The sequence below is a fragment of the Megalobrama amblycephala genome, linkage group LG13, assembly GCF_018812025.1.
Source record: "Megalobrama amblycephala isolate DHTTF-2021 linkage group LG13, ASM1881202v1, whole genome shotgun sequence".
In the NCBI taxonomy this organism is placed as follows: Eukaryota; Metazoa; Chordata; class Actinopteri; order Cypriniformes; family Xenocyprididae; genus Megalobrama; species Megalobrama amblycephala.
Window position 1 is genome coordinate 3,979,515 of NC_063056.1, and position 27,249 is coordinate 4,006,763.

At 35.5% G+C, this 27,249-nt stretch overlaps 1 protein-coding gene and 1 long non-coding RNA gene across 5 annotated transcripts in view; both read right to left on the minus strand.

Annotated features, from left to right (window-relative positions):
• Nucleotides 1-27,249, minus strand: part of LOC125242849 (LIM domain-containing protein 1) — a 54,084-nt gene that overhangs the window by 9,073 nt on the left and 17,762 nt on the right. For 2 of the 4 annotated variants that reach the window (XM_048151843.1, XM_048151844.1), the window contains exons 2-6: nucleotides 25,363-25,464; nucleotides 8,124-8,191; nucleotides 5,033-5,062; nucleotides 2,903-2,965; nucleotides 2,408-2,538 (exon numbers count right to left, since the gene is read on the minus strand). In XM_048151843.1, the coding sequence (XP_048007800.1) occupies nucleotides 2,408-2,538; nucleotides 2,903-2,965; nucleotides 5,033-5,062; nucleotides 8,124-8,191; nucleotides 25,363-25,464 (394 nt within the window). The remainder of the gene's footprint in view (nucleotides 1-2,407; nucleotides 2,539-2,902; nucleotides 2,966-5,032; nucleotides 5,063-8,123; nucleotides 8,192-25,362; nucleotides 25,465-27,249) is intronic. The other 2 variants (XM_048151845.1, XM_048151846.1) reach the window with 1 other exon arrangement.
• On the minus strand, nucleotides 13,620-16,056 carry LOC125242851. The gene is made up of 4 exons (XR_007178925.1): nucleotides 15,586-16,056; nucleotides 15,358-15,389; nucleotides 15,042-15,121; nucleotides 13,620-13,873 (listed from the first exon to the last, which is right to left on the minus strand). It is a non-coding gene; the product is annotated as an uncharacterized LOC125242851 (long non-coding RNA).

Below are 27,249 nucleotides of genomic sequence, written 5' to 3' on the forward strand. Positions count from 1 at the left end.
GATTTCATCTCCATATGGTCACCACCTGACTGACTGTCTGGGGTTTTGGAACAACAGTAATCATTGCTCAGTTCACTGCTCACGGCAAAGGATGCATGAGAAGAATTTGCAGTGCAGCAAAGTAGACACACACACACACACCCTCAACACCAATAAAATTCACAATAAAATGTCATTACATCAAGCTACTGCTAGGAAAATGCCTGTAAAAGAAATTATAGAGAAAACTCCACAACACATAGCACACATATACCATCAACTGAAGGAAATATATAGCTCACTTTATGCATCTGGAGTTAATCTTTGCTTTCCCAGGCAAATCTTAGTCACCAGGAAATAAAAATGGAATGGAATTCTTATTCTTATTGGAATATTGCAGTATTTATTATACATGATGTATCTGTGCACTTCATTGTTTTTAATCATTGAAGATTATGACTAGAACAAAAAACCAATCAATTCAAACAAACCAATCAAGAAGCCATTTTACTCAGATATACATCACAATAGGGAAGACAAGTCGGTCACATATTCCAGTTCATTCCAAGTAATGATTTTTACTGGAAGCAGCCACCAAGTGCGCTATAATAATATCTGGTCAAAGGCTTATACGGTCATCTTTTCGCAGTTTTGGTCAATGTAAGTTTCTTGATTCAAAAGCAATTCTAAAATAAGGCAATGCCATCAATATACAGACTTCACTAAATAGACTGAAGCAAGTTGTCACACTTTATACTTGAATCAACATTTCTTGAATCAATAGGCCCTTGAAAAAAAGCCCTTGATATAAAGTAACAGTGACACGTTATATTAGGTGTCTTTAAACTACTATGTACTTACATTAAAAATAAGTACAATGTACTTTTGTGTTCATACTGTATTACAAAACACTTTGATGGTATGGGTGGGTTTAAGGTTGGGTTGAGTATTTAAAGTGGTAATTATATGCAGGTATTTTTTTTAAATAAAAGTACAATGTAAAAACATGTGCATAATAGGTTCATTGTATCAAATGATTAATTTAAATGTTAGTACATAGTAGTTAAATACACCTAATATAAAGTGTCCCACAAAGTAACAACATATGAGCTTAACGATTTGAAAACCACGTTCAATCTTTCAGTTAACCAGTTCTGCTCTCAGTATATAGTTGACTCTTGCTCAAATATATATTGTGTTCATGTTCAAAGTTATTGCAAAAATATATAATAACATTTTACTGTGAGTTAAGGCCCTAAAAATTGAAGAACGAACTGATATGACGCCATTTCGAACAAAATCAGGCCAAAACAACCTTCTTTTGGAGTTCGTTTTGGGAGTTGGAAACAGCTTGCCAAAGCGAACTTTCCAGAAAAGTTTTTTTCTTCGGCTGGTAAACACCTTTGTACTACCATTAGTCTGTGGCAATTATGTAACAGGTAGGTGTGCGCTGAGCCTCCGCTTTCTTTCACACTGAAATCTTTTCCAGTTCATTTCTCCTCTTGAGCCTATGGAGATCAGACGTCCGCAAGTGAAAACATGAACACAGTGGAGAGCTGATTTATTGTAGAAAGCAAAGTTGTACTTCTGATGAAACGAGACACTGTTTTTCATGTTTAATACAGTAAAGCTGCTTGATTTTAAGCAATCTATTGTATAAAGTGCTATATAAATAAACATGACGTGACTTTACTGGAGTGCCAAAATGATCTTGTGCAAACATATCCGTGTTGCTATGATCAGATGCTTTATTAAAAAATGCTTGCTGTTTTCTTAATTCTGTTGTGTTTATTTTGTTATTGAGAGGAAAGCGCGCAGCACATATTTACATATCCATCTAAACGTCGCTCTCAGCAGTGTAGGCGGTGTTGGATGTTTGCTAACAGTATACTGCTGCAAAGGTATTTTGAACTTCGTTTTACCCCTAAACGAAAAAAAAAAAAAAACACTTTGCAGTGAAAATATTGGGGCTGCACATAAAAACAAACACACAGCAGGGCCAGTGTAGTCTAAAGGCACGAAGGGCGATAACTATAAAGATAACGATTTATTTAAAAATAAATAAATAAATAATTCTAAATGTAAAAGAATAGCAGAGTCCACACCATAACTATAATGATAATGGCACAGAGGAACAATATCATTGGAATCACTTTCACAATGTTTTTTTTTTTTTTTCAGCTGATGAACAAAAATAATGACAGCCAATCAGAATCCACCCTGCTTTAAAGCGGCAGATGAAAAAACTGCAGTGCGGTTAGAATAAACAGACCATTATCGTCTGATGGTGTGGACGCTAATATAGTTATAGTTATAGTTATCCTTCTTGGTGTGAATGGGCCTTTGTGAGCTTAAAAAGAACTCAGTCTGATACAAAGGGTCAACAAATAAACACTTAAATGTATGAATAAAAATTCGACCCACTCACCTGTGGTAGTCCTTCACACAGTAGATCTTATTCTCTGTGTCCACAGTGAAAGGCACGCCATCCAAACTCTCATTACAGATGGCGCAGCGGAAGCAGCCTGGGTGGTAAGACTTTCCCAGCGCCTGCAGGATCTGTGGAGGAACACTGTGTTCACAACAGCTACACATTTTGTGTGTGATAGGCCTCCTGTCATGTCAAAATGACTCTTAAATGTAAGTTACATCTTTATATTAAGTGCCTATAAATACTATGTACTAACATTTAAATGAATCATTTGAATCATATACAACATATACCTAACAATGAATTCTTTTGACTACACAGTTGATAAGGACAACTAATATAAAGTGGGACCATCTATCCACATCAATGTAAGGAACGTTGTATAATAATGAGCTGTACAAATTAAACTCAACCAATTCCTTCAAGCTCCAGTTGATTCTCAGTAGTGTGATATTGTGACTAATGCAGGGTGTGGCGGTACATCAGACTCACCATGTCCATGATTAAATGTCCGCACACGTTGCATTTGTCGGCTGACTGCTGGAACCCAGAGTACTGTTAGAGACAAGAGTGAGGACAGAAGTTCCTTTCCGTCACTTCATTTTCTCTAAACCACACAACATTAACAGCTCAGACATAATCATTCCTCTAATTTAAGAAACTTCAATAACACAAACTGTATTTTTAGTGTCTGGAATGCCATTTCACCTCTTTTGAACGGACCGAAAGAGAAACATCTCTTACTCACCCTGATTAAATTTGCTTTTGTAAGCACCCCTAAGAGCTTGATGTTTTTATAAAAGCCGATTTATTGCACAGCAAAGGAAAAATGTTGCAGTACTTTTTTTTTTTTTTTTTCAACCAGCTACACTATACTTACAAGAATCTAACATACTTGACCACATCGCTACACTCACTGGTCTTGGGTGCTTGGGACCTTTCAAGTTAAAGTTGTCTTTTCAAAGTAAGAGCTAATAAAATAAGCCAAATAATACATTTTCAGATACCATTTGTTGTCGTGGTATTCATATCAAAATTACTTTCTGAAATTTAAATTGTTGTTTTTAAAGGAGCCTGGTCTCATTAGAGAAAAGTACCTGTGGGAACGTTTTCGCGAGTCGCAAAATACGTACCAATACGTACATATCACTGCAGTTTCAATGTGAAATGTCCACTGAGTGGCGCTAAAAGCATGTTAATGTTTTGGCCTGAACAGATAAACATGAATATGGTACGTTTTTATGACTTTGGTTTTTATACGAATCACCGCAGTTCTGATTTGAAATTTTGTCCAGTGAGTGGCGCTAAAAGTGTAGGGCTCCATTATTTTTTAAAATAACGTCCCACCAACACTACACCTAAACCGTTTCCGCCATTTTGGGGTGAAAGCGACTCGTCGGTCCACTAGTTTCTATGGCAATATCAGCTGCTTTGTTAAAAAAAAAAAAAATTACATTAAAGCTGAAATCCAACTTGAATGATGACAACACAGAATAAAACACTATCACTAGTGATCATCAAATCCTTTTTAACAGTTTATTTTACACACTTTGTGTTTAAGTCTTCCACTTTTTTCACAAAACCTTTGCTCTCTAGAAACCCAGTCAGTTTGGGTTAAAATTCTTTGAAGTTCTAGTATTAGCATTATAAACACTGAATTAATACAACATTTGAAATTAAATTAAGGACATGCATCTGAAAAATTGGGAATATTGGACAATAAATATATAACAGAAAATAACAGCTCGTTTTTGCAGTGTTGTCTAATGTCCGTTAAAGCAAAAGTTTCCAAGAGTGGGAATTATGCGATAATGGACACAGCAATGCATCATGTATTATAAGATTTTTATAAGATTATAAGATTTGTAGCATGACCATTAAAACGTACAATATATTTCAATTCAGACCTAGTGATATATTGTCTGGCTAACACCAGACCAAGCTCAATTTAAAATTGAACATTGGTCTGGAGAGTCTGCTATGTTTTTTTTACTGCACAAGAGGTGTGATCAACGAGCATTATTCACGCAATTGGATAGTCCTTCAACCAATCAGATCAATGATCCGGGTGACGTACTTTGCAGAGCGATGCTAAAACTCCAGACAGGTTTAGTTTGTATTGGTTTGTAGCATTGATCAGCGGTTTGCAGAAGCAGCAATGGTATCGAGTGATTTTTGCAGGTTGTGCAAAAAAAAAAAAAACATGAAAGTGAGTGATATTTACACCCACTCGAGCGATTTGTTTCCTAAACTAAAGAAGTCATTCAGCATTGTTGAGAAGTTAAAAGGAATTGCCATCGCTTCTCTATCGTCATCGCGTTATACCCGCCAATAGCGAGCAAGGTGGATAGGCCAGTCTGTGATTGGTTCCCGCAAAAGTGTAACACAAGCAGTAGAAATGAATGTACGGGTTGCTGGGCGAAATCAAATCGCCGGCAGATCAGGCTGGGTTTACCCAGTCTAAGTGATATACCTATTATTATTACTATCACTCCACTAGGTCTGATCTATATTGTTCACTGCAAACATGATGATCTTAAATGTATTAATTATTAATTTATTATTAATAAATGTGTAAAGTTGCATAAAATGGAAAAACTCAAAGTAGGCTAACTACGTTACCTCAGATGGTTGAATGGTTGGATTCCACAGCTGGTAAAATAAAACATATATAAGTCAATACAACATTTACTGTAGGTGCCATAAAATTTACTGATGACTTAATTTGAAAAATGTTCTTTTGCGCTTCTGATTTTGCAGTGAAATTCACAGATTTTGGGTGTGTAAGATGTGAAGGATTCTATGGTCCAGTTAGTATTTTCACCCCATAATGGCGGTCGCGCTAATGGAGCGCCATCTAGTGGCTGTTGCCCAAAAAGGATAAGTGTTTCGCCTCTTGGGTTCTTTGCCGTGACTCGTTTTTCCCTGGATTCGTACCCGAGGCTTCCTCGTCCTACTCTGTGTCAGCTGACCTACCGAGCAAGCTTGTTATGTCAGAAAAGCGAAACATATAGAGCTGCTTTACCGATGCAAAGTCCAAAATATATTCGTTTACAAATCGTACACTTTGGTAAAAAGCGTTTTTGGAGTCATAACATAAAATTGTGCATGGAGACGTAAAAACAAGTCTTTATTAATCCATAATCTGACCCTGTAATCATAACTGTGTATGAAAACGACTAAAAGCACTTTCTGTTTTACTGCCTCTAGTGTACATTTCAGCTGGAAACTGCAGTGATATGTACGTATTGGTATGTAATTCTGCGACTCGCGAAAACGTTCCCACAAGTACGTCTTTCCATGAGTTCAGGTTGTTTTAAAGTTCTGTTTTATGCAGTTATGCTGGTCAGAGAACTTATTTCATGTTTTGATAAAGATAAAAAAGCCTGCTGTGATGCAAATGTGTTACAACTGAAAATTAAAACCTCATTATTTTGATAAATGTGGTTTAATAAATTGTGAGTTTTTAATACTTTTAATACACTTATATTTCTTCAATAAATGAAAAAAAATCCTCTAAATATATGTCCGGCCCCTGATTTTATTCACAACCCTCGGCATGGCCCTTATTGAGTTTGGATTTGACAGCCCTGGTGTAGGAGAATAACACAGAGGAGAAGATATTGTTGAATAAAGTCGTTATTTTTTTTTTGTTTGTTTTGCATAAAAAAAGTATTCTCGTCGCTTTATAACATTAAGGTTGAACCACTGCAGTCCCATGACTGTTTTAACGATGTCTTTAGTACCTTTCTGGACATTGAAAGTGGTGATAATATTGCTGTCTATGGACGAGTCATATACCTCTCGGATTTCATCAAAAATATCTTAAAGGGTTAGTTCACCCAAAAACGAAAATTCTGTCATTTATTACTCACCCTCATGCCGTTCCACACCCGTAAGACCTTCGTTAATCTTCGGAACACAAATTAAGATATTTTAGTTGAAATCCGATGGCTCAGTGAGGCCTTCATAGACAGCAATGACATTTCCTCTCTCAAGATCCATTAATGTACTAAAAACATATTTAAATCGGTTCATGTGAGTACAGTGGTTCAATATTAATATTATAAAGCGACGAGAATATTTTTGGAGCGCCAAAAAACTAAATAACGACTTATTTAGTGATGGCCGATTTCAAAACACTGCTTCATGAAGCTTCAGAGCACAAATGAATCAGTGTATCGAATCATGATTCAGATCGCGTGTCAAACTGCCAACGGCTGAAATCATGTGACTTTGGCGCTCCGAACAGCAGATTCGATACACTGATTCATTTGTGCTCCGAATCTTCCTGAAGCAGTGTTTTGAAATCGGCCATCACTAAATAAGTCGTTATTTTGTTTTTTTTTGGCGCTCCAAAAATATTCTCATCGCTTTATAATATTAATATTGAACCACTGTACTCACATGAACTGATTTAAATATGCTTTTAGTACCTTTATAGATCTTGAGAGAGGAAATGCCATTGCTCCCTATGGAGGCCTCACGGAGCCATCGGATTTCAACTAAAATATCTTAATTTGTGTTCCGAAGATTAACGAAGGTCTTACGGGTGTGGAACGGCATGAGGGTGAGTAATTAATGACATTATTTTCATTTTTGGGTGAATTAACCCTTTAATTTGTGTTCTGAAGATGAACGAAGGTCTTACGGGTGTGGAACGACATGAGGTTGAGTAATTAATGACTGAAATTTTGGGCAAACTAACCCTTTAAGCTATAGCATAGGCTACCCACAGAAGCCATATAGCTACATTTTACCATGGCATTGAGGTGCTATATGTATGGTTTTAACTGTGATTATCATGATCTAAATGTATGCCACTAGGGATGACCAATGGTTAATTTTAATAAACTCAAACAGTCAGAATATTTAAATTTTACCATATATAAAATCATGTTTCATTTTTTTAATTTTTACAAATGTTTTTTTTTTTTTTGTTAATGAACATAAATTTACATCTGCATCCTAACTCAAGCTACTACTACTGTCAACTCAAGCTACTGTCAAATGTGCATTTCTAAGAGACAAAACATGTAATATTATTAATATTGCAGCCTGCACTGCAAAACTGTGCTGAAGATGCCATCAAAGTCATGAAACAATATCACTCACCTGTTAGAACAAGCAGAAACTAAGAAATTAATTCTTCTATTTATTTTGGTAAGGAAAAATGACAGGAAAAGTGTAAAGAATTCAAAAATGTTTTGAATGTTATTCACTTATATTCACTTGTTAGGCAAGTGTTTGTCATGCTCTGACAATAAAGAGTAGTTTAAAACCACAATTAATGATCTGGTTTCTACAACTTTCACTCAGGAGCAAAAATCTGCCTTTAAACTTGAAATAAATAAAGATTTGACATTTATCGTGATAATTATTGATATCGACTGATATAAAAACATTTATTGTGATTTTTTTTTTTTTTTTTGGTCATATCGCTCAGCCCTACGTCAACATAATGGGCAATATATCACATCACCAAAAATGATCAAGGTCATGTCCATATATCGTGCGATAAGTCAATATTTTGATTATCACGACAGGCCTAGTGAACTCAAAATCATGTTTTGAAACTTGACCCCTCATAATGTTTTAAAGACATACTTTAGATAAGAGGACACATTCTTCTGACATAATTATCTATGACCCGTGTCTCAAGTCATGTGCAGACATGAACACTCCATAAAAGGAAGAGGGGAAGACAGCATACCAGGAAGTCCTCTTCACAAAAGACTTTCCCACAGACGTAGTAAAAGGCTTTTCCCCGGAGCTTTCGACCTGCACAAGACACACACAAAAACATTTTACCACCAATTCAGCAGCACTACACAGCACTACTAGCGATAAATGATAAAAATCCAAAAGAAAAATTACTTTATTTTAAAGAAGAGTTATTTTAGTTACTATTTCAGTACTTTTTTAAAATTTGATATTAACTTTTCATTTTTGTATTTTCATTTTAGTTAAAGTTTTAGTCATTTTGTTGTGTGTTATTGTCATTTTCATTAAATATGTCTTTATACTTTCTATTAATTTATACTTCAGTTTTATTTTTAGTTATTTTGGTACACATACATTCAGTACATAAGTTTAAATAAGCAAACAAATAAATAAATACATAAAAATGAGAAATGTTGCTTTGGCAGCCAGCTGAAATAATATAACTTTAAGCTTTTTGATCATTTATTTCGGTTAACGCTTATTTTGTTTCAAGTAACAAAAAATGTTTTTTATGGTTTTAGATTTAGTTAACTATAACCTGGGGTAATGCAGTGTTGATAGGATTTTCTTTAAACTGTTTATTACCTTTTCCCAATAAAACAACACATGATTGCGCATGTAAACACACTCACTGTCACAATCTTAATTGTTCTCGCTTCAATCTTCAGCATAAACCTTGTTAAAGTTATAACTGAATCTGATGCGTTTTACAAGGTTAAATTGAACCGGGGGCTAAACTCTAAGCACATGATGGAGGGGTTTTAATGAATCTAATGAACACGCACAGTAAACACATTAAGAAAGCGTCAGCACTCTGCAAAACACGTGCTGCTCAGAAACTCAATGCTGTTTTCCAGCTCATGGTGAGGACTTCCTGTCCCAATCTGGACTGTTTCTGGCTTTTTACCTCAACAGACAGACAGACAAACCCTTCCCATTCAGACAGACCCCGTCCCACAGGAAAAGGGGAACATTCCGCACATTTTCTGCAGAGGGGGGTTCAGGCCGATGTAGTTAACCCTTATAAGCCGAAGCTCAATGAAAGCTTTCATGTTACTGCCATCCCGGCACAGTGGCACACAGTCAACCTGAACAAAACGCTCGCTGAGATCACAGGGCCAATGAGTGTGCTGGCATTAAGAATGTTTGCTTTAATGCTGAAACGATCACTGCTCATGTTTTTCTAGTCACACTGACACATGCCTCCGTCTCAGATGCACAAGTCATTGCCTGAAACGGTTTTGAGTGCTGAGATGTGCATTACCATTCAAAAGTGTGGGTTAGTAAGATTTTTTAAATGTTTTTGAATGTCTCTTCTGCTCACCAAGGCTGCATTTATTTGATCAAAAATACAGTAAAAACAGTAATATTCTGAATTATTATTATTATTTAAAATAATTGTTTTCTTAATATATTTTAAAATGTAAATGTAATGTAAAATGAATTTCTTTGATGAAAAGCTGAATTTTCAGCATCATTACTCCAGTCTTCAGTGTCACATGATCCTTCAGATCATGATCCTGATTTGATGCTCAAGAAACATGTATGATTATTATCAATGTTGAAAACAGTTGTGCTGCTTCAGATTTTTTGTGGAAACTGATATCAATTTTTTCAGGATTCTTCAAAGAAATAATTTATTTGAGGTAGAAATCTTTTGAAACATTATAAATGCCTTTATTGTCAAGTTTGATCAGTTAAATGCATCCTTGCTGAATAAACGTATTAATTTCTTTAAAAAAAAAGTATGATATGTATGGTGGAGAATGTAATAACCAAAACAATTACATTATCAAGCATGGTCAGTGTGCAACAGACAATCAGTAGTATGTAGGAAAATGAAAAGACATTTGTTGTGGGTGAAAAGTTCAATCTGTTGCTAGAAGAAACAGATGTCAATCACAGGGAATGCTGGAAAGATGTGAATCATGGGACGATGCTGCATCCCAATTTGCATACTATCCATCCTATATAGCGTTCAAAATTATAATTGATGAAATGAGTTTCCCAAAGGTTATTTTTTTTCTGGTTAGAATCCAAAGTCCAGATCTGTGCACACTTTAAAGGCCTTTGCACACTGGAGTCCGAAATTTTCACATGCGTTTTTTTGTATTCGTAATCCTAAAAATTCATGCACAAAGACCTTGCACACTGAGTCCGATGCGTATTAATGAATGCGTTGTGGGAAAAAAAAAAAAAAAAAAAAAAAAAAAAAAAAAAAAAAAAAAAAAATCGCAAAGCAATACAAAATGAAGTCTTCAATTTAGTTGTCCTCTCTTCTTAAAAAGAGGAAATATTGGGTCCATCCAATTTCGAGATTGCATAGAGAGAAAGGAGAGTTTCACCTCATCAAGGAGCTGTGTGATTATCCCGAGCGTTTCAAAGTTTACTTCAGGATGTCAGTGACTCAGTTTGATGCTTTGCTGCTGGCACAATCTGTCTTTATATTCTGTCTCTTTGTATTCTGCACGTTGTTTGTCATTCAGTGCTGCTGCTTTGTGCTGTAGACGACGTGGATCAACTTGTCAGATGGCATTCGGGATTTTTGCATCCGCGTACGGTGGCTCTGAATTGTCAAAATGTCTCTCAAAATGCGTGCCACAGATGTGAAAAACGCAGAAAATCTAACCTGAATATCTAATCCGAATATTTTTTTGACGGACGAAAGTTTCGGAGGCAGTGTGTAAACGTGATTGACATAACGTGAGGTCGAATTTATTTTTTAACGTGCAAAAATTTCGCATGCGAATTTCGGACTCAGTGTGCAAAAGCCTTAACAGTGAATATTGCCCACAACGAGGATTTGATTAGAACTACAAACACGAATAGCAAGTGTTATAAAACTACAAACATGACAGATGCACGAGACCGATAGTTAAGTAGAGAGGTTTAGATAAGTGATTAATAATTAGTATCTTACCTGAAAAAAAAACAAAAAAACATTATCAACATACAAAAATATTTATCCACATAATATTTCATCTGCAACAGCATTGTGAACTTTTGTAAAATACGTTTAGTCATTAACTTTTAAATGCATCATTATGCAAACACATGAGCAAACACAGCTCCTACGACTCTCAGAGATCAATCTGCTACTATATTTATGTCCGATACGGTAGGAAATTTTATTAAACTAAGCGTGGAGGATTTTAACTGTAACAAGATGATTGACAGGCCAGTTTAAACAAGGTCAGGATGTGACAGAGTGTCTATTAAATACACAAGTATGACAAAATAGTATATCCCAAAGCCTGCTTACTCTTCTGCTACACACTCAAAAGTATGTACTTTTTCTTCACAAAAATAGTACATACTTTTAGGGGATAGTGTAAGTAGGAGAACTGGGACGTAGGGTGAGTTTATCTTTCTCCAGGGAGATGAGAGTAAAAACACAGAAACTTTTCACACACACTCATGAGAGGATTTCTGAGGCTTATGGTGGACTCGAAAACCAGCAAGCTCACAGATCCGCCAAAAAAGACATAAGCTACAATAAAAACATCTAATTGTATTTTATATAGATAGATAGATAGATAGATAGATAGATAGATAAATAAATCTGATGTCTTTAAGTAGTAGTTTTTATGGTAAACATGGTAGTTAACATTCTGAAAACTATTATACATTTACAGATTCACTGAACGTTATCTAGATTGTTTTTTACAATGGCAGCTAATGAATGAGGACTTTTGAGAATTGTTAGGAATGTGAGGACAGATTTATGACCGCTCTCTGGAGGGAAACATTATTCTCCAGTTTAGCTTCAGCTTTATTCTAAAGAGACAGAAATACAGGATTTCTAAGAAACAGCAATGTCTCTTCTAAAAGAAAAGCGAAAAAAAGAGGACGATGATAGATGGGTGAAACTCGTCACATGGGTCTTGCTCATGGGAGGAATCCCAGAGTAATAAATTGTCATATTTTACTGAAAGAGAAGCATGTGGATCATTTTCTACCTCAAGAGTTTTAGCTACACGCATCTTGATCATGTTTACCAAATGTTAGCAGTTCAGACTGGGATTCATTATTTGATTTATGTAATTCAGCTATCCAATTTGTTTAATTTGGTACATATAGCATTATGTGTGCTTTAAGCAAATTACCTCTTTAAGGACATTATGCAAGTGTGATCATATTCTTAAAAACATTCCCTCTGAATTCAATACAAATGAAAATGACTTTACAAACATGTTAAGAGGCATGGCTGTAATAACTGGACATTGTGTTTTTAAGACATTTTGAGTTAAAACAGTTAGGAGTAAATGATCCCTGTGATCTGTTTCTTTCTATTGCGTTCTGTCCATTTCAATCCTGTATGCTTTTCTTTCTTCTGAGAAGCACAAAAGAAGACATTTTGAAAAATGTCTCTCTTTTTTTTTTTTTGTCCATAAAAAGAAATTCAATGGGGTCCAGTGTTGTTTGGACCTATACGTTTTTCAAAATATCTTTTTTGTACTCTGCAGAAGAAATAAAGTCAAACAGGACTGGAATGATATGAGAGTGAGTTTTGTGTGAACTATCGCTTTAAAACCAACTAGTAGACTAGTTCACCAAAAATAGCTCAGGTCTAGATCAAGCAGCATTTGTGTGCCAATTGCTTTGCTATTTTTGTTATCTAATGCAATGAAATCTTTTATGAGGCCAATATCTACACTACCAGACAAAAGTTTGGAAACATTACTATTTTTAATGTTTTTGAACAAAGTCTTGTATGCTCATTAAGGCTGCATTTATTTCATAATAAATACAGAAAAAACAATAATAATGTGAAATATTATTATCATTTAAAATTATGGTTTTCTATTTGAATATACTTTAAAATATAATTTATTTCTGTGATGCAAAGCTGTATTTTCAGCATCATTACTCCAGTCTTCAGTGTCACATGACCCTTCAGAAATCATTCTGATATGCTGATTTGATACTCAGTTATTATCAATGTTGGAAACAGTTGTGCTGCTTAATATTTTTTTGGAAACTGTGATACTTTTTCAGGATTCTTTGATATATAACAATGCTGAAAAATAACAGCATTTATTCAAATATAAATCTTTTCTAACAATATACATCTTTACTATCAGTTTTTATCAATTTAACACATCTGTGCTGATTAAAAGTATTAATTTCTCTCAAAAAAAAAAAAAAAAAAAAAAAAAAAGACTGACCCCAAACTTTTGAACGGTACTGTACACTGTAAAACTTTTTGCTGTAAATTTACAGTAAAATACTGGCAGCTGGGTTGCCAGCCACTTACTGTATTTTTACAGTACTACTTCTGTAAACAACATTTACAGTATAGTACTGTAATTACCAAATACAGTATCCTGCTGTAATATTATGTACTTTTACAGTATTATACTGTTTATCTACAGCTATTAACTGCATTTATACAGCTTCTCATACTGTACTTATATATGTCATTAAATCATTAAAAATATACTTTTTTTATGTTATGGCAAAGGAAATGGAAAGCAACATACTCTGAATTTTAAAACTTTTATTTTTAAAAAGAAGAAAATTGCAACGTTGAAAGGTCAACATTTTAAATGCAATCAACAGTTATCATTGAACAATACAGCAATATTATTTACTTTTAACATTTTTCCAAATGTGGAGTAAAAACAAATAATAGGCCTACAAGTTTTTCAGTACTGCTCCTTTTTTGCACAGTGTTGCCAGTCTTGGAAGTCACTTTCTCTTCTTCTTGGGCAGTGTTCATGGTTGATGTCAAAGTACCTATAAAAGAAGAAAAAGAGAAGAAAAAAAAGGAGAGAGAGAAAACAGTAATGAATATTGTAAATATATGCACCATAGCATTTCAAATGCCTAAGCATTTGATTGCAGTAAGTTAAAATATCCAATTAGCACTTCAGAAAAGTTGCAAAAAAATAAAAATAAAATGCTAATAATTGTATTCAATGAAATCGTTCATTCATTGAATGGACTATATGCACAACAGCTTCCGCATTGTATGTCGTACTATATCTCGGGAGTTTCTGGTAAAAGCATTCAGCTCACCAATTTACACCACTAACCTGCTGCAGTCCAGTGCTCATCTTCTCATTAACTGTTTTTCTTTTACTGTTTTTCTTATATTTTATACCTGTTGAATTTACATTTTAATTAATTTAATAAAGTAACGATAAGTACAAGCTTGTGTGTGTTAGTGCTCTTATCCCAGTCTTTTAAAATAGTTAAATAGATGGTACCTGCCTCAAGACATTTAGCAATGTTAAATATTTAATCTTTAAGGGTTAGTTTACCCAAAAATTAAATTTCGGTTTGTTGTTAATTACTTGCCCTTGTGTCGTTCCACACCCGTAAGACCTTTGTTCATCTTTGGAACACACATGGAGATATTTTTTGATGAAATCTGAGAGCTTTCTGCATAGGCAGCAGCACAACTTACACATTCAAGGTCAAGAATGGTAGGAAACCCAATTGTTAAAGTAATCTATGTGTGTCTGTGATATGTGATAGAAAGCTCTCGCATCACAAATATCTTAATTTGTGTTCTGAAGATGAGCAAAGGTCTTATGGGTGTGGAACGACATGAGGGTGAGTAAATGACAGAAATTTTATTTTTGGGTGAACTAACCCTTTAAACAGTAACGCACTGGCAGCGGACTGACAAATATACTTTAAATATTAAGAATTTGAATACTAAGAATTGAGTGAATTACATACAGTGAATTTAATAAAATGTGTATTTAATAAAAATAAATGAAGGTTTGTTTTGATCTTATTCATCAGGTCTCACACACACTGCAGCATCGATCACTAAGCAGAAATAGGCAAGTTGTATTATTTCAAAATGTAAGTGTGTTACAAGCCTCAGTGCAAGTAGTCCATTCTTTGCCATAAACCTGATTACATCACATGTGAAATTAGGTTCAATACTTACGTTAACATAACCATATTTCACAGAAGGCAATTTTCCCCCCTTTCTGGTTCTTGAGCCATGTTTAGGGTGTATGTCAAAGCCTAAAACCAGAAAAGCAAAGAGAGAGAGAAGTGAATATTGTGCATTCATTCACCATAGCATTCTTGTGAACACAAGGACTCACAGCTAAGCATATGATCTCAGTAATGTGTCCTGTTACACTTCAGAAAAGATGCATCTTAAAATAATGCTTAAAATAATTGACAAAATAAAATTGTTTATTCACTGAATTCTTTATCATAAACCTGATATACGTGAAAATAAGCACAACACTTACGTAAACAATGGAGCTGCATCAGATGATTCAGACTGAAACGAGAAAAAAAATCAGGTTGTAAGAATAACTTAGATTTGTCTATAAGATGAAACATCAGTGTTACTGCATGAAGCGCTGAGAACAGAGCAACGTTAACTGTTTGCTCATGAGAAGTTTAACATTTCAAGATCAAACAATTCATGACAAAGTAAAAACGCGAACGAAAAGCTCCAGAAAAGAGTGACTTACCGTATTCTCAGCCGAACAATCGTTTATCCGTCTTCTCGACACGGGCACAAACGTTTTGATTAATCAGGCGGAAAATAACATCTCCGTCTTCTCAGCAGCGGCGTCCAGTCATCCCGCGTCTCAGGCAAACTGACGCTTCGAAAGCTTAAAACTGCACACTATATTTACTCAAATATCGTTTAATGATAACATTAAACCGTGAAGAGTCGACGTGAAACACTAAAAGCGTTGGGAGAAAAGCTAAAATGTATGCCTGGCCTAGAAATTTAAAATGAGCGTGGAAAAAAAAATCAATCCCATAATGCAATGCTTCTACAGTATTATACTGTATTACGAGCGAAACGGGCTGAAAACAGAAAACTACTGTATATTTACAGACATTCTGTAAAATATACAGAATGTTACTGTTTTATGAAAATACAGTATAATACTGTTAGAAATTAGCTGTAAATTTACAGCAAAGTTTTACAGTGTATATTGTTACAAAATATTTCTATTTTAAATAAATGCTGATATTTTTGTAACTTTTTATTCATCAAAGAATCCTGAAAAGTATCACAGGTTATAAAATAATATTAAGCAGCACAACTGTTTCCAACACTGATAATAAATCAGCATATTAGAATGATTTCTGAAGGGTCATGTGACACTGAAGACTGGAGTAATGATGCTGAAAATTCAGCTTTGATCACAGAAATAAATTATATTTTAAAGTATATTAAAATAGAAAACCATAATTTTAAATTGTAATAATATTTCACATTATTATTGTTTTTTCTGTATTTATTATGAAAAAAAAATGCAGCCTTAATGAGCATAAGAGACTTTGATCAAAAACATTAAAAATAGTAATGTTTCCAAACTTTTGTTTGGTAGTGTATATCTATAAATAAGGTGGAGGATACAGGATTACCAAGCCATCCAAATTCAGCAGAAAAACCTCTGTACAGCACTTAAATGTCAGGGAATCCCAGGTGGATCTGATACTGAGGGCATTTTCACTGGGTCATGAAGAAAGCTGCCCTCCTAACAGCTCCAGAACAATGAGCAGTCTGTCCCTTCACACAAACCACTGGTGCCAAACATCAGGACTTCACAGAGAACCCACAAAATAAGCCAAATGGAGTTCAAGAAAGCAAGTCTTGATTGTCCAGAGGAGATAAAAATTTGGGAGTTGTAAAAACGGAGTAAATTCGGTTGGCAGTTCACCTTTTAGTGCTTAATCGCGTTCTGTACACACAGTTCAGTAAAATACGGGAATGACAACCGCATTCTACAAATGAATTAACTCCCGAAAAATACAGGTAGTGACAACCGCATTTACAGAAATTCTACGCAGTGTGTACAGAACCGAACTGAACAACTAGTTGTTATTGAGGTTTTTTTAACATGCATCTCTCTTCTGTGTGCGCAGTGAATCACAGGGAAAGCAGTTCGAGCCTTGACTCATTAGTGTTGCCAGATCTTGCTAGAAAATAAATAAATAAAACCAAAATATCGCGACCCGTGTCTGCTCACATTAATAACTCCATAAATCCGATCGCTTTATTGCTGAAAATATCAAGTGTTTTGTCACTGTAATATTACTTTGGTCACAATAACGGATACCAAACACGCGAGACGCCAGCTCGTCGCTATGGTTTCCAAGCTGTCAATCATCGCAGTTTTGAGAGCGAGTCGTGTTCCGTACACACATGCAACGATAATTTAGGGGATTCACTCCCGCATTTAAATGCGGTTGTCACTCCTGAAACACACTACAGTGTGTAGGTGGCCAGTAACTTTTGGGTTTCTCTTTCACACTGTGCTTAACCCTGGGTTACTGTCATTCTAAAACACCGCTTTTAACCCTTAATTTAGCAGGTTTAGTGCTGCTTTTGCGGTGTTACCCCACATTGCGGTGCCAAACTTGTACAGTGTGAAACAATGTGAAACAATGTGGTGTTAAAATGTTACAGCTAGACGCTTAACAACAGACAGCCAATCGCGTACTCATATTTGCCTGCTTTGGACAGAAACTCTGTGCATTGTATATAAACAGTAAATTCAGCGTTTGAGAGGAAAAATGTCAAATGCTGACAGAAAACGTGCAATTTGAGTGAAGAAATGAAAAGTATCTTAATATACTGTAAAATATTTTATTTAAGAGTATATTTTACATGAAAACACTATCAGCAATTCAATGTGTTACTTGCCTTTTCCTTTCCCTATTTGTGAAATTTACTAGCAATTTCTGAGTGAACATTGTTTCAAAGTAAATCCAACACATATTTTTTTTTTGTCATTGTACTTTAAGTCATCCCTAAAAACTTGCTGGTGCAGAAGCCTATGTCACTTCCTGTACAACTTTTCTGAGGTCCATGAAGTATGTTCAAAAAGAAGACAGAAATCAAAGTATTTCTTCTTGGCCCGTTGAGATTTTAAGTATTATGGGGGCTTTGCAATGTTTTCCTTCTCACTTTCCCTTATATGGGCCGTTTGTGTAGTCCATGACGCTATTTTCTATGCAAGTCTCTCTGCTTGGCAAACCTCTCTGATCTAAACACAGCATGAGTTCTGCTAGAGGATATTACTGAGAGATCAGTTTGAGTGTAGAAGTGTTAGAGGATTGATCCAACTGAATCCCCAGCATTAAAAAAAAATGTTATTCTAATTTGGACCACATTCTTATTCTAAGTTACACCACAAAACTAGGACACATAGACAATGTCTACACTGTAGAAGAAATCATTTAAACAGTATCTATACTGTCTGATGGCTACAGTGAACAAAAATTATGGACAAATTGCAACCGAAAATTTTCACTTTGGTGTCTACAGTATTTACTGTTTAGCATACTGTATTTTCTGAAATATAAAAGTTGCGGGGTTTATCATCATTTGAAACATGCTTGTGAGTTTTTTGTCCTCTCAATGCAATTATGAATTATAGCCAGGTGCAACTTATTTTCCTGGACAATACAGTATCTATTTATTTGACAAATAGCCATATAATAATGCAGGATAAAGGCCTGTTCACACCAACACAAATGTTCTGCATGAAAACTCAGTACAGTACAGAGATGAGAGCCAGTTACAGATTTTTACTCTTCTATTCACAATCGCTAAGGAAAATAATCTATTTATGTGTTTTATGTAGAGGCCGACCGATTGATCTGTTCTGCAGATTAATCAGCACCAATAACTGATAGCTGGAACAAATGGTTATCGGCAAAAATCCATACCGATAGTTTTTCTGGGTTGCGTCCGTTGCTGGAGTGGCTGAGAAGGGTCCACTGTAATTATACAGTACAAGAGTGGCCTCTAGAGGCGAAATAAAAACTATCACTAATGCCTCGTGGTGTTTGTTTTGACACGAGACTACGCGCTCAGAGAGAGACACTTCAGATATAGATTTAAAACAGACAACAAAACGTTATTTTATACAGTCAGTCACTACCGTATGTGTTTTCATATCATTATAAAGTAATTAATTTGTTGACTAGATGCTGCATTAGTGGAGAACAGCAGTGTTTGCCGTCGAGGCTGAGAGGACGCTAACATTAGTAGTACCTCAAAAAGGTTAAACAATGCAACAAAAACACACGCAAGACTGACCCAAATGTTTAATGTCACGATTGTTACCATCTATTTGCATTAGTTTATATCCAGCTGGTCGCCTTTATGCATTCCTTATGCAGCAAAGTTGCATATTTAATGCTAGTGACGTGAGCAAATTGATATGTTCGTGCAGCTGAGAGAAACACATTAACAAATCAGAAACGCATCCAATTTCAGTTCTTTTTTTATCAACACTGTAATACATATTTTGTTATTTTGATTAGATAATCATCAAGTGTTCTAAAATAGAAGCAAATAAAGTGTGAGAGTACAACATACAACATACAATATATATACTTTCAAACCAATAATTATTCAGACATTTTTTATATATTTTTACTATGGGTGCAGGACACTATAGTTCATTTATGTAAGTGAGGACAGCAAAATAAAGTATACTGTGACATATTATACCCAAAGATTCTTCATACAGTGGACTACCAGTAAAATTGATAAAAATTTGGAACCAAAAATGATTCACACTTTGACCTGACCATGTTTTGCTTAAGTGTTTTCTGACATAATAAAGATACATTTTTTTCTGACACAGTTTAACTCTGAGATCTTGTCATATTTTATTACCATTTTTTAAACTATGGTGCTCAAGGTGTCTGGATAAATTTTAGTTTGACTGTATGTAATACATTTTTATTACCTTTTAAAGTTGTATCTCTTAATATTAATGCACTATGAACTAGCATGAATGATCAAGGTATAATTAATATTAATATTTATATCTAAAAAGTGCAATACATTTAAAAAATTTTTTTTTTTTTTTGTATAAAAGTTCAGCACTATTTTAGACGTTATGTTTGTTTTTATTCAGTATCCATTTTAAAAACTTAATCGGTTGATTACTCCGTTCCATTGGTGGTATTCAAATGTTTTTCTTCTTCAGCAACGAGCAAGTTTGTTGACATGTTTATAGCAAGCAATCTGAATAACACATCTGGTTTACCAGCACAGACATTTGAAACTAACTCCTATTTCCATGCTTCTATGGTATGTACACAGAGTGGTATTATGAACTTGCAACGCATTAGCCAAGCACTGGGGTCTTCATTTACGCACTGCGCTCTGACCTAAGAGATCAAACACCTGTTTCTCTCATTCCCTCTCTGGCTCCAGCTGACATAACAGATCAGACATTCCTCCCTCCGCTCATCTGAGCCGTCAGCCTACCTCACTCGCACGCTCCCCTGCATTCCTCTCCAGCAGGGAAACTGCTCTCTCCTGCGCAACTATGAGCCGCGCATTCTCACTATCTTTAGTCTCGTAATCCGTGTAAACAGGTGGACACGTTCGCTGCGCTCATAACAAGGCTCTGGACACACACAGAGAACAAAAGAGCCGTTGCAGAGAGCGACGCTGTGGGTCAAAGGCAGTCATGCAGAGGAGAAGCTCAGGAATGCTCATTTTCCTTCAAATAGCTCCCATTCCCAGGGGCCAGAGCAGAGCTAAATAAAGTGTGAGGAAACAAGACTGGATGAATGCATGGAATGACGGTTTATCTGAGCATGAGTTCTGTTTAGTTTAGTTCACTCAGACCCAACTCTGTTTCCTGTCAGCCTATATGCTCTGAACACACACATATGCCTGAGTCACAAGCTAAAAACGCAAATGACTCACACAGCACGGACAAACTGAGATCAAACACTGCCCAGAACAACTGCTTCCTCAAGACTAAATATGACAGTCACTCCAAAACATACACGAGGGTGAATTCAGGTTAATCGGGACACATTTTAATAGTCATCTCAATTGCAAAAACTGTCCCAATCAACCTGAATTCAACCTACACTTACATACTAGCAACAAACATGGACAAATAATTCCATCATAAGGCTGTGTGTCCACCAAAAAGTTTTGGCACAGCTCTCCAATTGTTTTCAATGGGAGAGCTGTGTTTTTTTTAAAATGGCAGGAGCTTAAAGAGTGTCTATTTCATGCTGAAGCGCTGAGCGCTCTGCATTTTTTACCAGTTGCCGAGAGTTTGAATGTTCAACTTTGGGTAAAACGCAGCGTTCATTACTGTCACTTTGTACCCAGCCATCCAATCACAGTGGAGGAGGGGCGGGACAAATACCACAACAACCAACCACCACATTCTGCTAACAACAAGCATAATAATGTAAAAAAATAATTTAAAACAAGAGCCAGAGCAAATACTTTACATTGTATTGACATTTTTATATAGAAAAATGTACAGAAACATCCTGGCGCAATGCGGCACAAGGCGCAACGCAAGTGTTTTTTACTAGTTTCAGCCCAACGTAGTTATCATTTTCACGTCCTGTGCCACATTGTTCAAATAGCAAATGCATTAGCGCCCATTTGTGTGTCCATGGGCGTGCTGGTCTGAAAATGAGGTGTGTTGAGGAGCATTGTTGGCGTGTTGCTATTTTAAGGCAACTGAAAAAAAACGGCGCCACTGACCAACAAAAACCTGGTCTAAAGTCAATGGCACAATATTTGTTTTGTTATTTAAAGAGCGCATTAGTAATTAGTAACCTACATGCAGGTGCACAACGTGCATAAACTCTGCTTATTACACACACCGGGATGCGCAGCAGCACACAAACATGCCAAATATTAAAAATAAAAGGATTACAATGTAAAAGATTATTATTGTGTACACAAAGATAAAAATGCTTTGGTGGAATCCGGCTTTTCCCATAGATGGTCTGCTCGTGCGCGAGGTTAAAGCCGTTTCCTCACTAGAGAAGCGTTTAGTGATGCGAGCGCAACTGGCTTTTAAAGGGAATGGAAGATGACACTCTGATTGGTTTATTTCACGTTACGCCCAAAACACACCCATTACTCATTAAGAGAATAGGGACAACCCTTTTGGACCGACCATTTTTCCCATCCTTAAACTAGCAAAAGTGGATTTGGACACACCATAAGCGCAGTTGAACATTTATAAGATACAAAAGATTGCGTTATTGTATTTTGAATAAATGCTGTTCTTTTGAACTGTCTATTTAACAAACAATCCTGAAAAATCTATCAGGGTTTCCACAAAAATATGAAGCAGCACAGCTGTTTTCAACATTAACCCTCAGGGGTCTGAGGATTTTTGGGACCCTGGAGAAGTTTTGACATGCCCTGACATTTGTGCTTTTTTCAGTTGTTCATAAACATATTAATGGAAAAAGTGTCATTACACTGTATTCAGCACAAACTAGGCTACAATAATATGTGAGGAACATGTATGTACATGTTTGTGTTTTTGAAGGAATAACGTTTATGCGTGGTTATTGAAAAAACAAAAAACTTAAGTCACTGAAATAAAGCTAAAAAATATATATTAAATCTTTGTTCACAAGACTTCTGGGTATTTGAGGTTGTAGACTAGAGTTTTTGCTTCAAAATGAGGTAAAAATTATGCTGCCTGCTTGTTCATATAAAACAATAGAGAGATTTAAATTTTCTAAAACATCTTTGGTCAAGAAACAGTATGCGTGGAGGCGTGAATAATCATGAATAATGGGTGATTCTCACCTGAGAAGACAAAAGAATCGCATAAAGAGCTCTAATGAGCTGCATAAATAATGAGCTCTTTCAGTCAGGTAGGCTGTGAAAAAACCCTCTGTTGATCATGTCTCAAATCTCATGGTGAAAATCAAACATACAGAAAAAACAGCAATACTGTGAAATATTATTACAATTTAAAATAATGGTATTCTATTATATTCTTTAAAATATAATGTATTTCTGTGATGCAAAGTGTCTGAACAATTATGTTACCTCTATGGCATTTCATATAGGCTTTTAGCTTAAAAGCATGCACATTTGGAGAAATATTGATGGATTCTCATATGTTTGTCAATTTTCTATACAGAGGAGTAATATTCAGGATTTACTGTCATACTATGAGTGCTGGATACTGTGTTTTCAATTCATACTTGCAGCCGGAGGGCGCTCTGCCCCTTTTGTCCACAAATGCCTGAGCACTAAAGAAGAATAGGCAATCCAGGAACTAACCGAACTAACAGAGGCCAGAGATCGCTAACTATGGCTATTCAAAACACTTTTGAAGACAATAAATACACGATTGAGACGATGAATGCATGTATTGACTGAATTTGCGTCTGAATAGTGCTCCCTCCGTGGGCGTGGCCGCATTAGCGGATAATGAGCTGAATCACGGATTTCTGACATGGCTCTCTTTTCATACAGATTACATAAACACAGAATGTTTGTTTTCGATTTGACTTACACGATTTAAAAACTGACATTTCAACGTTTTTTTAGACATAAGTCTAATTTTTTTGTGATTAGTATTCACTAAGTTACAGTTCATTTTCTGAGAACTATCAGATTGGACTTCGTTCAGAGGGAGACGAGAGATCACGCATCATGTTAGTTTTCTTTATTTTACAAAAAGCACAACATTTTGTTTTTACTCTGAGTGTACACAAATAAAAGATATTCCACAGATTAAAATGGTGTATAACTCTTAATTGTATGTGCAACATTGACAGAGTATTTTGAGTCTCTTTCACACTGGTTAGAAAAAAAACGCGGTGATCACGCCGGCGTGACCACCGACCCCAGAGTGTTAATAATAGGGGTGTGACGAGACGAGACACGAGATGAGATTTTTACACAGTATTTTTAAGAAACCCTCAATGATGAAATGCATTACTAGAAAGATAGTCTGCAGGTGCATTTGAAATGTTTCTACTTATTATCTTGTAATGAATGTCATTTCAGTTCTACTTTCTGAGTATGAATTATATGCAGTAAAAGACAACAATACTCAAGCACTGTTAAAGGTTTTTCCACAAACTCAACTGACTGGCTTCTCTCACACGAGTCTCTTCAGATCTTACTGTACATGATTGATGAGCTTCTTCTACATTTGACCTCCTAACTGAACTCATTTCCACAAATTGATTATAGAAATAAAAAACACTATAAATAAAAATGAATAAGTTTTCTCTTTGTCTTATTAAGTGTGAACAATAAGTGCAACCATAATCAAAGTACTCTCTCAATATTCAAAGTGCAAATAGAGACCAAATTTTTCTTCAAGCATGATACAGAGCTAGCTGAGAGACGGTTACAGCGACACAGCCCAGCCTGTGATAGCTTTCATTTTGGGAGATGCATCAGGGAGCCACTTTCAAAATGTGGGGTATTGAAATCACATTTGAATGTGCTCTCGTGTTTTACTTTTGCTTTCACGATCGCACGTACTCTGTGACTAGGGAGTATCCTACAAGATAAGACATCTGTCAGACGCTTACGCTCTGTTGTGCAACGAATCCTCCGCCATGGTCTTGTCAGTCATCTCGTCACTTACTGTCATCACGTGATCAGTGAACTCTGATTCATGCTGCACTATGTATGACTCTGCAACTCGTGTTGGATTATGGATTTAAGTGACCATTAACCAGCTGAATTAAATGGTTTTTATTTCTATGAAAAGCAAAGTGACAGTGGAGGCATAATGTAAATGTAGCGGTGGCATATTCTATACTAATTTCACCCTCACACTCCATCATGGCAATATTGTGAGACAGCTTTTCACCTCAACGCAAAATCTCGTCACATTTTAATCTCCTGAGACCTCGTCAAACCCCTAATTGATTTGAATCAAAAATGTTTCTTGAGCAGTAAATCAGCATATTAGAATGATTTCTGAAGGATCATGTGACACTGAAGCCTGGAGCTTTGATCACAGGAATAAATTACACTTTAAAATATATTGCAAAAGCAAACTGTTCTTTTAAATTTCACAATATTACAATACTATTTTATTTTATTTTTGATCAAATAAATGCAGCCTTGGTGTTCATAAGAGACTTCTTTCAAAAACATAAAAAAAAAAAAAAACATGAATTATTACAAACTTACATGATTATATAGCATTTTAAAATATAAAACCATGAGATCTCCATAAGCATTTCTAAGTTTTGAAAGGATTCACTTTAACAGACTGTTTCAACTGTTTCACAGAAATGAATCAAATTTAACAAATCAGAAACCTTTTCAAATGATTTCTCTTTATGCTGTTATAGTAAAGTAAATTGCGGGTAAATCATCTCTGATTTATCATGAGCTATAATGTAACCAAGATGAAGGCAATGCAAGTGTGAAATGTACATGCACTGAAGATATAACCAGAACGAGGGTGCATGTGTGAGATGGGTTTGTACAAGATACTTACTGCATGCGCTACAGGTGAAGCAGCTGTCATGGTACAGGCTGCCCATGGCCTGACATGCCTGACTGGCTCCATAAACAGCCTTGTTGCACTTCACACAGCTGCCTGCAAAAGAGCGAGAAAACAGGCCAGGTCACACTTTCAATTTCATTCTATATTCCATAACATCAACGTAAATTAAAAATAAGTAATAAGAACTTAATAAAAGAGTAATAGAGTAATAGAGAGAGAGAGAGCAGTGCTGCAGAGGAGTGGGCAGCTGTGCTGTGACTCTAAACACATTCATGTTTGTTCTGACTGACACATGTCTGATTTAACAGCACACTCATTTACCAGTGCTTCAGTCCATGGCAGACTAGATCTTCATGGGTCCACTTCGATCCTGAGACCCGGGCAGGTTCGAGCGCCTCGGACATGGGTCGGGTCTGATATTAGTAGCCTCGGGTAATTTGAAATAAATGTGCTCTTACCGAATGGACCCAAATTCTTTTAAAATATGCCAGCTTCCCATTATTTGTTTTGTGAGTTTAACAGTATTTTGTTATTTACAACAAATACATATCAAATACTTTTATGATAATGTTATTATCCCCTTCTTTTCTGTCTGTCTGTGCTTCTGTGTGTAAATGACCAAACCTTCCTGCGTGCAGCTCCATATAAAGCACGCTCTGAAACACCCGAGGCATTCGAGAGAATGAGTGTGGGGATCTGGGCTGGATTTCCCGAAAGCTTCTTAACTCTACGTCATTCTTAAATTATAGCTTAAGCTGTACCTTATCGATAATATGTGTTTCCCAGAAACGCTCTTAGTTAATATACCTCCTGTAAGCCATTTGTTCATAAGGCTGGTCTGGACCACTCTTAGCTATACATTATCACTGTTGACAGTCAATACGAATATAATTCTGAAGTTGTAATACACCCAGTGTTCAATTAGGATAATGACAGAATAAAACGCAAAGATTCGCTGCTAAATTCAAATGTGCTCTGGCACTGAGCCAGAGAGAGACGTGCTCAGCTCTTGTCATGTATCAACTATTCAGTGTTTTCAGCCACATCAGGTTTATGTTAGGTTTCAGACATTTAAATACACATTTGAATTAAGTACTAGGCTATATAAAAAAAAAGACATTTATAGTCAAAATCAAATTCTATGCCAATTTCACGACTTCCCCGCCCCTTTTGAGACTTTTTTCAAAAGTTTAAGGATAAATCTAGCAACTTCTTGGACAAATCTTATCTACATTCTTTTTTTCTTTTTTGCCCACTGATCTATATTAATATTTATATAGATCAATGAATTTGCCATTATGATGTCATCTAGTGATATTTAGCTCCCAGTTTTAGCTACTTTCAATTAAAAGCAGTTGGCAACAGCTGCAATAATAACCCTTTCAATTATATAATTTGACGAAGTGTTTTAGTCATAGGCCTATAAGATATTCATTATGTACAGTACAGCCCAAAAGTTTGGAACCACTAAGATTTTTAATGTTTTTAAAAGAAGTTTCGTCTGCTCACGAAGGCTACATTTATTTAATTAAAAATGCAGTAAAAAAACAGTAATATTGTGAAATATTATTACAATTTAAAATAACTGTGTACTATTTAAATATATTTGACAAAGTAATTTATTCCTGTGATGCAAAGCTGAATTTTCAGCATCGTTACTCCAGTCTTCAGTGTCACATGATCCTTCAGAAATCATTCTAATATGCTGATTTGCTGCTCAAGAAACATTTATGATTATTTTCAATGTTGAAAACAGTTGTGTACTTTTTTTTTCAGGATTCCTTGATGAATAGAAAGTTCAAAAGAACAGCATTTATCTGAAATACAAAGCTTCTGTAGCATTATACACTACCGTTCAAAAGTTTGGGGTCAGCAAGA